Below are 13,102 nucleotides of genomic sequence, written 5' to 3'. Positions count from 1 at the left end.
TGGCACCTGTGTTCTGAGTAAATGGTAACTGGTGTTGTTACGTTGAAATCAGCAAGCAGGGTGCTTAGTTAACTTCCGGATCCCCTAACTGGAGAGTGGCGACCACATCTACCCCCGTCTTCCCCAAGTTCCTGCTGCTGCGTGAGCGGACTGCTCTGTCTCCACCGGCTCCTCAGACTTTAATGTACAGGTGAACCACCTGCAGCTTTCAGTGCTGAGTTCATTTTGATTCTGTCGTCTTGGATGGGGCCTGGGAGTCCTCATATCTAAGAAGCCCCTGGCCGATGCTCCTCTGCTGATGCTGCCCTGTGGGATTCTCTGCTTTAACCTGAGAGGAAACAACATTAAAAGAGCCCTGCCCTTTCAACTTTTTCCACAAGTTAGATTCCTCTGGACCTCATCTGGCCCAGTTCTCTAGCTCGGTGTTTGTGGTAAGTCTGCATTGTCTCCACCAGTCCCGAAAGGAGGGAAAGGAGTATAAATTATGTCCAGAGGGTTGCCTCAGATTTCTTTTGAAAAATATTCAGTGCCTGACTTCCCAGGTATATTTTTGAGAATTTGTGTTGGTTCCCCAGATGTCCATACTTCCCCTGCCAGCCTTTTACACCCACAAGGAAACTGGTATAAAACTTAAGTCTCTTGAGTTATTAGACTTCGAGGCACGGAGTCTAAAACACGGCTTCAGATCCTTTCTGCCCAGCCCGCCCTCACATCACGAACCCAGCTCTCGCAGAAGCAGGGGTTCAGGACGCAGTGTAGGTTAGCCTTACGGGGGCGCTCCCTTGCTGCCCCAGGTGGTCCGAGTCTCCTTTCTCAGGACTGAGCATCCAGACTGCTTCTGTGGGCCTTCCCTAGAAGAGCCCCTTCTCCGATGCTCAAATCCGCAGTTTCCCCCTTTGAACTAAGGTAAAGGCCGATAAGCTTCCAAGTACAGTCAGGCGGTCTGATAAAGTGTTCTGATAGAATTAAGTTTGTGTGCATCTGAATCCGGTGTGTATGACACTATGATCCTTTTCGGGGGTCTTCCTAGTGTGGAATTATTCGATTTTTGTGTCTCTTAATCTGACTCCCGAGTAGCTCTAAAGCATTGGTTTCCTTATTTGACTTTGATGATTTGAGACAGTTTTTTCCCCATCTTACCTCTTGGTTTCCTTTCATCTTTCCTTTTCTTTTTTTAAGGTAGGGAAATGTGGACATGCAGGAGCCTGAGTAAAAAGGTTCATTTAACTTGCCTGTGGGTTTTTGGAGTTTTTTTTTGTGTGTGTATGAAGAAAACACTCAGAAGCACTTGATTTTTGACCTGCCTATCTACTCAGTTCATAAAAGTATGTCCAGAAAAGGAGGAGATACATTTAGAGTAGGGAGTATGAACTCTTCCTGCAACTCCAGAGAAGTCTGTGGTGGTGGCACCCGTGGGCGTTTTGGGGGCAGTCGTCAGAGTTTTTGCGACATAACTTAGTTTTTCTTAGTTCATTTTGAGGCTTCCCTTCTCTCTGTCTTCCCCCTACTCTGCTGCAGGAAAGTGGGGGCGTCTGTGTCTTAGCCTGAACTTGATTAAAAGGTCAGGCCACACAGTGACAATATGTGAAATTCTATCATGTTTGTTTTTGATATGTGCTTAAGAATGAAGATTAACAATTTTGTGTCTCTCTTTGGGAGCGTGAAAGGACCATAATCTCTTAGTGTGGTTTTAATACAGTTATTTAGAGTCCAGTGTCAGGAGGTCTGGTGAGGTAAGATTTAGGGCATGGGCCAGGAGACTAGGCAGCAAAGTTGCGTATAGAAATGGATTATGCACGTATCAAAGACTCTAACAGTTTATAGAAATTCAAGATTTGTTTCTTCATTTAAAAGGCTGACTCATAAGTTCTTTTGTACTGGAAACGAGGTAATCCTGCCTTCAGAGGAAGCCGAGAGGTTGTGCAGAAGAAAAAAGAAAAGGTTTGGGTGAGGCTGAGGATATTTGCCCCACCCCGCCAAGTTTAAATGAGCCGCAAGTTGAAGGTGGAAGGAGAGAAAAGGCACATCTTTGTGCAGAAGGAAAGGGAAAGTGCCGTGACTTCTACCTTAAGAGAAGAACTTCACACAGCAGGTAACAGACCTGAGCGCCACCTGCCCAGGGCCAGCCTTGCTTGAGCTTCAGTCCTTACTTGGAGATTTTACGTGCAGGAGAGAGCTGTCCCTACATGTCTGAGGAAGAAGGAACCCTGGGGCAGCTGGAAAGTGGTGAGGCTCTTGTTTTTGTTTCAGTTTAATGAGTTAAAGGAATGAAATATTTCTCAAAACACAGACCCCTTTGAGAACTTACTGTATACCTACTATGTGCTTGGTGCTGTGTAAAAGACTCCATGGCCAAAAATCCATGACCTCTACCCAGAAGGACGTGGATAAAGAGGAGACAAGATTGGTAGGCACAGGAACACCCTTAGCAGAAATGGGCAGAGGTGCTGGCTCTCTCGTTACAGACCCTGGGGGCCCAGAAGAGGGATAGATCAGTTACGGCTGGGCTGGGTTTTGGGATTGGAACAGGGAGAAATGGGTGGGCAAGTAAGGAACACACATGGGCATCGGCACGTGGAGAAGTCAGCCACTTTCTGACTAAAAACCACTAGAACAGATGATTTGAGGTTCAGCATGGAGCATAATGGATAAATGCATGCCTGGCATGTAGAAGGCACCTGATAAATCTTTGAACTGAGCTGCGTTAGAAAATGTGGCCACTGGGAGTGTGGCAGAGAGGGTTAGGGTACGTAGTTACATCATCTGATCTGATTGCAGCAGCTTCAGAAGGAGTGTTGTGCCCAGGCATTGGCTGAGGAAACAGAGGCTCGGCCAGGTCAAATAACTTCCCCCAGACCATGAGGACGGTGATGGAGACCCGGGTTGCAAACCCAGACTTTGGGTCTTGCTCTGTCACCATTCCTGGTGAAGAACTGGCAGCATGGAGGGGCTCAAAGGCCACTTGACTCCAAGCCTTGTTCTTTCTCCCTGCAGAAGGGAGACTCCGGGTCGGAGTGAGGGAGTAGTGATAAAAAGGCAAAAACCCATTTCTCTGTGTGTGTGTATTTATATTTACGTGTTTTAAAATCTTCTAAGATTCAGAATTATCAGTGGTGAAACTTTATACAGAACAGTGGTGCAAGGCTGGCATTTTGGGGAGGGGTTGCAGGCCTCGAGCAGCTACTGTGTTCGTGTCTGGCTTTTGCAAGGGGCTCCAGAATTGGGGCAGAGAGGAAGCTTGGCTCACTCCCCTTGATCTTGGAGGTCAGAGTTTTTTGATTGCTTCATTTATGTTTAAAGAACCCATCTTAAACTAGTTTATCTCTAGCTCTAGAAACTGGTGCTGGTGGTTTATTACTAACCCCACCCATCCCTGCCTTTTGCAATAATCTCTGTGAGTGATGATTGTGTTTCTAGAAGTAAAAAGAGAGAGAGAGAGAGGAGATATTCCCTGAAGGGAAGTACAAAGAGAGTGTGCTGTACACTCCAGTTCAGACACACGGGGCTGGGAACTCCCAGAGAGAGAGAGGGAGAGAGAGAGAGGGTGAGAGGGAGAGAGAACAACAGAACAGTCAGCTGCAGAGTAGGGAGGAGGGGGGAGGAGATCAGACGTTTTTTAAACTCCAGTGATTTTTTGGGGGGGGTTTCTCCCCACCCCGAACCCAGTCCCCCATTCTGGCACCTTCTTTCCTGCCGAAAGTGCCTTTTTGCAGTCCAGGATCAACTGAGCGCTGAGTCTGAGCAGCCGGGTCTGACATGATGTACCTCTGGGTGAGTACACAGTGCTGTGGGCAAGGGTTTGCACTTGCTCATATAAGGAGTGGAAAGCTGCGAGGTTCTGCTCTCGCACAAACGGCCCTCACCGCAGAGCACAGGCTGCCACGTCCCCTCTGCTCACAGACGCTAGGGTTGAAAGCCTGGCAGTGATTGTGACATGGTTTGTTTTTTTAAATGTTGTTTATCTGGTTAGACTTAGGCACAAGGGCAAGCTCCTGGCGTGGTGCTGTCCTCTGGGCTGGCTGGGCGGTTTGGAGAGGGCCGACGGGGCAGGTGAGACAAGCCGGTCCCCTGAGCAGCTGCGGTCTTCCTGGTTGGTCAGGATCCACCTGTGTTTTGGGGGCACTGACTTTGATAAGCTGACCGGCTCTTTATATACTGAAGTGTGATTCTTAATGAGGAGTAAACTTTAATAAGTTTTTATCTAATCATTTTTATTGTCCACAATAGTCTTGTGAAGTAGGTCACTATGTGTTATCAAATTTTTATGAGGGAAGTAATTAAGACACAAAGAGTAACTTGCTCATAGTTAGAAACCAAATCTGTAGCAGCTAGAATAGTAATTAATAACCAGACATTTTAAAACATTTTATATTTGCCAAGAACTTTATATTTTACATTATTTTAATTATTGTTAACTATGGCATTGTACTTTGGAATGGAGGGAAACAACTGGGATCGGAGATGTTTTTCAATTATGAAATATGATAATTTTTAGGAGAACGATAGGCAGGGGAAAAATAAACCCTGCTTTTAGTTTTCAATACAAGAACATCTATAGTTTCCTGCAAAGATGGCGGTACCCTCTGTTGAGCAGACAGCTGTTGTGTGTTGCTAGGGGAGCCTCCTGGATGTGATGCCCTTGGCTACTAGCCAGCTTTTGAAAGTTTCACCGTGCCCTTTGCCCCTCAGCCTAGATGTCTGGAATTGCAGAAACCTACTTGGCTCAGGCAGGCTAAATGTATAAATACAAGAAGGCTGAATTTTAACCTGTTCACAGAGGGTTTTGGGGGGGTGTGTATGTTGGGAGGGGCTTTTCCTGTTTCTCTCTTCATATTTGGATATTACCTTGAAATGTAATTTCCTCCCCTCTATTGAATTATTTTTGTAGTGTTTGTAGGAGGTCAAAGGACTTCTCTGGCACACGTGTGTGCTCTAAGTACTTTCATCCCCCTGTCAACGAGGCGTCTGGGTCTAGGGTCCTTGCACCCTCGGGGGGACTGTCCAGCTCTCTGTTTGCCAGAGGTTGGGGTCTGCTGTCTTTGGGTTTGTTTGGAAGATGAGTTACGAAAGAGAGCAAGTTGAATTAATTTCATTTTCACTCACTTATGTTTAATGACAGTAGACAGTGGCAGTCCTCCTCAGCTATTTCCCTTGTGCTTATATTACAGTTACTGGTAAATTTGTTTCAGTCCCCTTCACTTACTCACCCTAGAGCAGAGTCTCCCAGCCAGAGGGCCACATGTTTGGTTGAGATACATGTGTGCCGAAATGACTGTCCCCCTCTGCCCTCAGAGCAGCCCACTGGGGCCTAGGGTTCCCCTGGTCACTTGGGTTGTGTATCCTCTAGTTTGTTTGCCACATTGTGCCGTATAAATATTACCATTTTCGGTGTGTACCAACATAACTGAACATTTGGGTAGCGCTGTCTGGGGGGTCAAAAGTGTGTTAGCTCTTTATGATCTGCATTGTCTAGCCCAGGGCCCCAGACATTTGTTGAATTCCATGAAAATGTCCGGAAGGAGCCAGAGCTGCGTCACACCCAGATATAGTGCTTGACTCTAGCTGGTCGGCATTAAGTGGGAGGCACTGAGGAGGTGCTGTGCAGAAACTCGTGGACCAGGAGTAGGAGACCGGAGTTTGTCTAGACCAGTACCCAGCCACATGACAGAGAGCAATCATTGAACTGTTCTGAGCCTTAGTTCTTACATCCATGAGCTAATAGAACCTCTTCCAACTCCGAAATTCTGTGAAGTGAATTTTGTGTGGTAGTACGCATGCCAGAAAAACACTCAGTTGTGCAAAAATGTTTGGGTCCTGGAAAGCGTGAGCAAGTTGTGGGACATGTATTATGACCCCCACTGCCTACTTGTTTTGGTACCAGCAGTGAGTTAAAAGTTCTTTTTCCAAGTATTCTAGAAAAAGCACTGAACTACACTCTGGTGTCAATACCTATGAGTGGTGTGGACATTTTTAGAACCTGTAAAGCTGAAGAGTAAAAGTTATAGCTCATCCAGGTATTTTAGTTTGCATAGTCAGGTGCATGCAGCTCATTTGCTCATGCGGGTCTAGGACGCTGAGCTAGAGGCCATCATGGGATCTATGTGTGTCCCTGTGCCAGGTCTCCCCAGTCTCCTGTTGCGTGTGTCACCCTCCTTTTCATGAATTCGGTGGCGTCAGCGGATAGCATGGTATAGCGCTGACTATGGCTCTAACACACTTTCCCAGATTTAAACCCCACCTTGCCATTTCCAGTTGTGTGGCTTTGAACAAATTATTTAGCCCCTCTGAACCTCAATTTCTTCATTTATCACATAGGGAAAATAATGCCTATCATGCAGAATTATTGTGAGGATCTAAGGTAATTCTGTGAAACATGCTTAACGTAGTGGGTGGCACGTAATGCTCAGTTAGTAACTAGTGCAGGCCAGCCCTTTGCTTCGGGCGTTTGCACAGACTGCTCACTGCCCCAGAGCGTTTCCTCCAGTGTGAGGATGTCTTTGAGTTCCTGTAAGGAGGACTTCGATAAAGACAGACTAGTTTTGTGTGAAACATGTCTCCCTTTAATCAGCATTTGAAGTCCTGGTCACTAGAGAAGCCTCATTACGGTGCTTCCTGATGGAGAACCTCCCTGTTGTTCTGCACTGTCTTTTGCAGGGGTGCAGCACTGTGCAGCGTTCACTAAGGCGTTTACTCTGTCCTCTTCATCGTCCACGACAGGGAGCGGTGGGAGGGGGGAGGGAAACGCACACACGCCTCCTGTACTGAGGGAACTTACTTATTTGATGATTATATAATTGATGCCCAGCAAACGAAATTACAGACTGCTTACTGAAATTCCCAGAAGGCATGATGTGTTCTCCTTGTCTAGGTTGATCTTAGCTAGCCTGGTACCAGGCTTTCTTTACTTCTGTGTGGGTGAACTTCAGGGTTTCATTTTGAATTGTTTGGTTTTTTTAAAATCATTGTTTAATCCTGTCTTCTTAGTAAGTCCACTCAGCCAACCTTTGAAGAATGCCTGTAATGGGTAGAAGACTGTGCTACCAGCTGTTCTACACACGAAAATGATTTAAGATATCTCATGTCCTCGAGAGTTTATAACACAGGGATAGAGAGTGTATGTACACAGATAATAATGGTTTTTGTATGGTGCTGTTCAATTAAGAAGGTGCTTTAATATGTTATCTTATTTCCTCCTCGCAGCAGTGCCGAGGGCTGCCATTGTCTGTGTTGTAAACATGAGGAGACCCAGAGAGCGTGACGGTTAGCGGGTAAATGACAGAGCTGGGAACGCATATCATCTAAAAAACCAAACCAAACCAAATCTCTGTGGCTCTTACTTCTTTCCACAATGTCCTCCTCTTTGGGGAGGAGCGAGTGTTTTGTTTTTATTTACTTTAAGCCATTTATTGAGTGAAACATACATATCAGACCTGTACCTTACTTAGTCTTCAACACACCTGGGGCATAGCTATTATCTTCAATTTTACAGGTGAGAAAGGAGAAACTTCAGTAATTTGCTACATTCACATGGTCTAGAATCGACAGAGGTAGGGTTAAACCCTGGTCTGTCTGGCCTCAGAGTTTGTTACACCACATTTCCCCCCTCCCCTCCCCTCCCCTCCCTCTTTCCCTCCCTCCCTCCTTCCCTCCTTCTGTGTCAGATTTATCATTGCTATCATTTAGTATGATACAGGTAGAGTAGAGAAGTAAAAATTAAGGTAACCTGAATTCCGTTTCTATACCCAGTAATTACTTCAGACAGATTACTAAACTGTATATACCTTGATTTTCCAGGTTATAAAAAGGATATGATAGTTCTTAGGAGAACATTACTTAAGTAAATTTAAAAAAATATATGTCAGCCATTTTAGAAATAAAGTAACTGGTGGCTTTATCACAAAACATGTAAATCGTGGAATGTGAGTCAAAAGACATACCGTATTTTGCTGTGTATAATGCATATTTTTTTGTTCAAATTTTCAAGGGAAATTAAGGATGTGCATTATACATGGGTAATCCTAATTCCATTTCTATATTAAGTATTTTTAATTCTTTTATTTATGCTTATGTGTTAAAAGTGTATCTGTTCTTGTGTTTTTTAATTATTATATAAAATTTCTTGTACCATAATACGTTCAAAAGTAAATGCTAAAATTTATTTATGATACAAAAAACAAGTATCTAAATACAAATAAATAATTGAATTTCAAAAATTAAAACAAAAGATTTTTTTTTCTGCCCTGGCTGGTGTAGCTCAGTGGATTGAGCAAGGGCCTGTGAACCAAAGGGTCACCGGTTTGATTCCCAGTCAGGGCACATGCCTGGGTTGTGGGCCAGGTCCCCAGTAGGGGGTGTGCAAGAGGCAACCACACATTGATGTTTCTCTTCCTCTCTTTCTCCCCTTTCTCCACTCTCTAAAAGTAAATAAATAAAATCTTTAAAAAAAAGATTTTTTTCCTGAAAGTTTGGGCCAAAAATGTGGGTGCGCATTATACATAGCAAAATAATGGTAGTTTTTGGTCTTGGTGGTGGCATTTGTCAGGTGTGACCTTTCTAGCATTGTTTTTCTACTCTTTATGATGGGACTGTTAATACCTAACAGATTTCTGAGAGTATGTTAAAGGGTTTTGGGATTTCCTACTAAACAAAATGTAAGGGAGTGATAATAACAGCAGCTACTATTGAGGTCACGGTCAGGCTGATCTTTTGATGCTCACTCTTTATTGCTATATTGCCCTTCTAATTGTTCTGCACAGTTAGAGAACTAGGCTTAATAGCAAATTGAGTTATCCCAAAATGTAGGAACAGTTTAGTTCAGATAACATCGGAGGCCAGATACTGTGACTAGGTACTTGGCAGTAAAAAGCCATTAAAAGATTTTAAGTAAGATTGGAGTCGGCTGAAGTGGAGTTGATAATTAGATTTGTTTTTTAAAATGCTCTCTACACAGATTAGAGGGGGTGAGAATGCAGAGAGTAGTTAGGTGACTGTTGGGTAGCAGTCTAAGTGACAGAATGATAATGACAACATGCACTAGAGAGGACTAGAACTGTATGACAGCTATTCATGGAAAGCGACAGGACACGGTCGTGATTTGGAAGAGGAGAGACATTTAGAGGGCACAACTGACGAGGTATTGCCATGATCTGGAGGAGGACGGGGGTTGTGTTCGTTTATTTGTTCATTTGTTCATGCATTTATTTGTAGGAATAAAGATGAAGGGGGTCATGAGTTTGATTTTGGATTTAGGTTTTTGGGGGGTAACTTTGAGATATTAAGGGGAAATACTATTAGATAGTTGGCTACCTAGGTCTGGAAGCATAAAGGAAAGATAGAGGCTTCAGCTATAAGTTTGCAAGAAATGTTCAGGCAATAGTAATTGAAGCTGTAGGCAGGCATGGTCATGGCTTAAGAGGAGAATAGCCTGTAGGGAGAAAATGTAGAGCCAGAAGAGAGGTTAGTGCCTGGTGGAGGAGTTGAGCCCTCAAAGTCAGCAGGGAGCAGGGTCCCAGAGAACTTGTTCTTCAGGAGGAAAACTAGGACACTAGAAAATTAAGATAAAAGTGGCAGGGAGAGAGATGTGAAATACGGGTTTTAGCAACACAGAGGTGACTGATGACCTTGGCGAGGGTGGTTTCTGTGGGCTGACGAGATCACAGCCCCAGAGGGCAGCAAGGAAGTGGAGAGGTTGAATCAGTGGGTATGAACAGTTGTTGGGAAAGTCTGACTCCGGGGGAATGTGGGGAGTGGCTGGAAGAGTATGAGGAGGGGTTGGTTTTTTTTTTTCTTTCAGGAAAAAAATTTATTTGCTTTATTTTAAATAAAAGAGATTTGATCATGTTTAAAAGCTAATAGAATAAATCCCTTTGAGAAGAAGTGGTCTATATAAGAGAAGGGATAATTGCTCTTACACTGTGAGAAAGTAGGATCGGCTCTAGGAGTAGAGAGAACTCTCCCATGTTTAACAGGAAGCAAAACAGAGAGAGGACAGACGAGGTAACAGTGTTTAGGAGTCAAAAGTTGTGGACAAGGTGTGGAAAGGGTCATTGGTTGGCAAAAAAGTACCCATATTTTTGGACTATAAGATGCACTTTTTTTTTAAACCTCATTTTTTGCTTCAACATTTTTTTTCCTATTTCCCTCCTCTAAAACCTAGGTGCGTCTGTTTTTCAGACCACAAGATACATCTAGGTTTTAGAGAAGGAAAATAGGGGAAATTTTTTTGAAGCAAAAAATGTGGTTAAAAAAGTGCATCTTATAGTCCAAAAAGTATGGTATATGTGTTTGGGAACCATATATAATTCCATGTGGCTTGCATGTGCGGGATGAGTGAAATAATGGTGGGTAAAAATTAAAAATTCAGAGGCCAGATTATTTGAACAGTTTAAGGTGTTTGTTTATTCTAGTAAGGAGGCATTGATAGATTTTTAAGCAGGATCAGATATAATCAGATTTATATATTAGAAAGATAACAAGAGGCTTCTATTATTGCATAGTTTATATTTATAGTTTGGGTGAAACTGGGTTGATGCATATTTTCAAAGCTCAAAAAACAGTAAGGGGCTAAACAAATTATGATATTATATGAAATTCAAACAGCACACTTATTGCTGACTACTGTGTGTTGATCACTTCCTAAGGGGTTGGGAAAGACCACGAGTAAGACAGAGTTCTCTCCCATAGTTTGTATTTTTTAACTGCAAGCACCTAAGCGAACAGGTACTTTCAGGAACTGATTAGTGCTGTAGAGAAGATAAGGTACTATGAGCCTGAGTGCTTTGGCTAGGGTGAAAAAGGCCCGAATGATAAGAAACACCATCTTGTCAAAATAGGGAAGGAAAGCATTTCAGAGTGGAGGAGTAACAAATACAGTCTTCAGATGAGGACGCACTGGGGCTACTCAAAAAGAGGGTGGTGTGGTTGGAGTGCAGAGAGTAGGGAGAACATAAGAGGAGAAGACTGGAGATGTAATGAGAGCCAGGTCATTCCCCGTGGCAGCAATTTGAGCTTTGTTCTGGTTCAAATGGGAGGGTTTGGAGAGATTTAAGCAGGAGAGTGATATTCTTTAGGAAAGGTGGTAAGGGAGGTCAGGAAGCTATTACTGTATCTGAACAAGAGGCAATGGCTAGACTATGGAGGGCAGCTTGGTAGGACTGAGGAGGGCATGCATGTGCAGTGAGGAGGAAGAGGGCCTGGGTTATTCAGCCTTTGGCTTGAGGAATTCGAGTGGGCGCCGTCTCCTTACAACAGAACAGATGCAGAGAAAGACTGTTTGCGGTGTGGACTTGCTAAAGTTCCACACGTCTGTTAGACATCCAGGTGGAGAAGCTCAGTGACCATTTGATACAAGTCAAGTTCAGAAGAGAGATGTGAGCTGGGTGTAAGGCCGAGATGCGTCAGCACATGTTTAAAGCCTTGGGAGGAAATGTGACGAGAACAGGGCTGAGCTATTTCAGTCGAGGTCTGAAGAATACTTGGAATCGGGTCGGGTAGGAGGGGAACAGGACAAGTGTGTGATGTCACAGACTGGAGATGAACGTGCTGGGTTTGTGTAACTGAAGACCAAGTAATGGGCCCTTGGCCTTGGTAGGATGTTGGTCACTGGTGGACGTGTTAAAAGCTGTTTCACTTGGAATGATTAGGATAAATAGCCAATTGGAATGGCTTGAGTTGTTAATTGGTAGGTGAGGATGAGACAGTGAATATTGTTTAGTTGTGCAGTGGAGCGAAGGATTGGGGTAGTAACTGGATGATGGGTTTGTGGGTTCAAGGGGGGATTTTTAAAACATAGGTGATGTTCAGGGGAGTTTTATTTCAGCAGGAAAGATCCAGTGGAGGGGAAGAAATCGAGGATTCTGAAAAGAAGGAGGCTAATTGGAGGAGCAAACTATGATATATCCAGCACGCAGAAGAGGAATTGGCCTTAGATACGGCTGGAAGCACTTTTTTCTTTGTAATAGAAGGAGGGCTTAGTGGGGGTAGAGCCAGATGGGCTGGCGGCATTGGCTTTAGGCAGAACAGTGAGTCTTCTGATCGTGTCTGCTTTCTTTATGCCGTGTAAGGTGAACAAAGCTGACGTTGGACAGGTAGGGAGTGGAGAAGGACGTGTGCCCCCTGAGGAGAGAGGACAGGTGTGAAATAGCGGTCATCTCCGGAGACAGAGTGAACTTACTGCAGGGATGGGGTAGGCTTAAGATCTGTGCTTATAAGCTTGACGTGAGTGGCGAGGCAAGTCAGTTAAGTGATTTTGATCGAGCAGTCTTCTGTTTAGATGCAAGACAGGAGTAAGTAGACAGTTGGATTTAATCAGGAATTGAGATTTTACCAATTAAGTTAGACTAAGAGAAAAAGGGACAAGGGAAGCAAGATGTGTGAAAAGGACTGTGAGCAGTGGTGTCCAGCCTTTTGGCATCTCTGCGCTACACTGGAAGAAGAGTTGTATGGGCCACACATTAAATGCACTGTGACATGTAATCATGAAAAAATCTCATAATGTTTTAAGTAAGTTTAGGATTTTGTGTGGGGCAGCATTCCCAGCCAGCCTTGGCTGCATGCAGCCCATGGGCCGCGGGTCACACACCCCCAAGAGTATTTTACCCTAGAATCTAAGCTGGCTGAGTGGGGGAAGTCAGAACATGAGGAGGACTGAAAAAGTGGTAGGATCAGCTTGTAGATTGTTGGAGAAATGCTGGCATGAGGAAACTACTGGAGCAAGCCACCTTGATGATGGGAGAGCAGAATGCTTGCAATGCTTCAGATTTTTGGAGACGGCGTGGCTCTCGGTGGTGACACGCTGGGATACGATGCTAGGTGGGCGGTTCAGGTGACGTGCTAAAAAATATAGTTGGTGCTAAAGACAATGAAATGACAACAATTAGGAGGCCAAGGTATGAGATAAATCATCTGTGTGGGTGTTGAAGTAATCAATCAAGAATGATAAGGCCGGTGAGGTCGATGGGGGCGGGGAGCCCTGTCCTCAGACCGAGCAGGTCAGCAGGTAAAAACTGTTTCAAAGGACCTCAAGTTTAGGTGGCGTAAAGAGAAGTGGTTTGGATGTGGGGTTGGAAATCAGGGCGGATACGTGTAAGGCCCGACACTAAAT

At 44.3% G+C, this 13,102-nt stretch overlaps 1 protein-coding gene across 16 annotated transcripts in view; it reads left to right on the top strand.

Moving 5' to 3' along the window:
- Positions 1-13,102, top strand: part of RBFOX2 (RNA binding fox-1 homolog 2) — a 255,262-nt gene that overhangs the window by 124,832 nt on the left and 117,328 nt on the right. Inside the window, exon 1 of one of the 16 annotated variants that reach the window (XM_037068254.1) lies at positions 3,489-3,771. The exons of the other annotated variants lie outside the window; for them this stretch is intronic. Within the exon in view, the coding sequence (XP_036924149.1) occupies positions 3,757-3,771 (15 nt within the window). The 5' untranslated portion in view covers positions 3,489-3,756. Of the gene's footprint in view, positions 1-3,488; positions 3,772-13,102 lie in introns of those variants that run through there. 16 annotated transcript variants of the gene reach the window in all.

This window comes from Sturnira hondurensis, unplaced genomic scaffold (genome assembly GCF_014824575.4).
Source record: "Sturnira hondurensis isolate 20B ecotype Veracruz unplaced genomic scaffold, ASM1482457v3 Scaffold0017436, whole genome shotgun sequence".
NCBI classification, from domain to species: Eukaryota; Metazoa; Chordata; class Mammalia; order Chiroptera; family Phyllostomidae; genus Sturnira; species Sturnira hondurensis.
The sequence above is the reverse complement of the archived record's forward strand: the minus strand, read 5'-3'. Positions and strand labels throughout refer to the sequence as shown.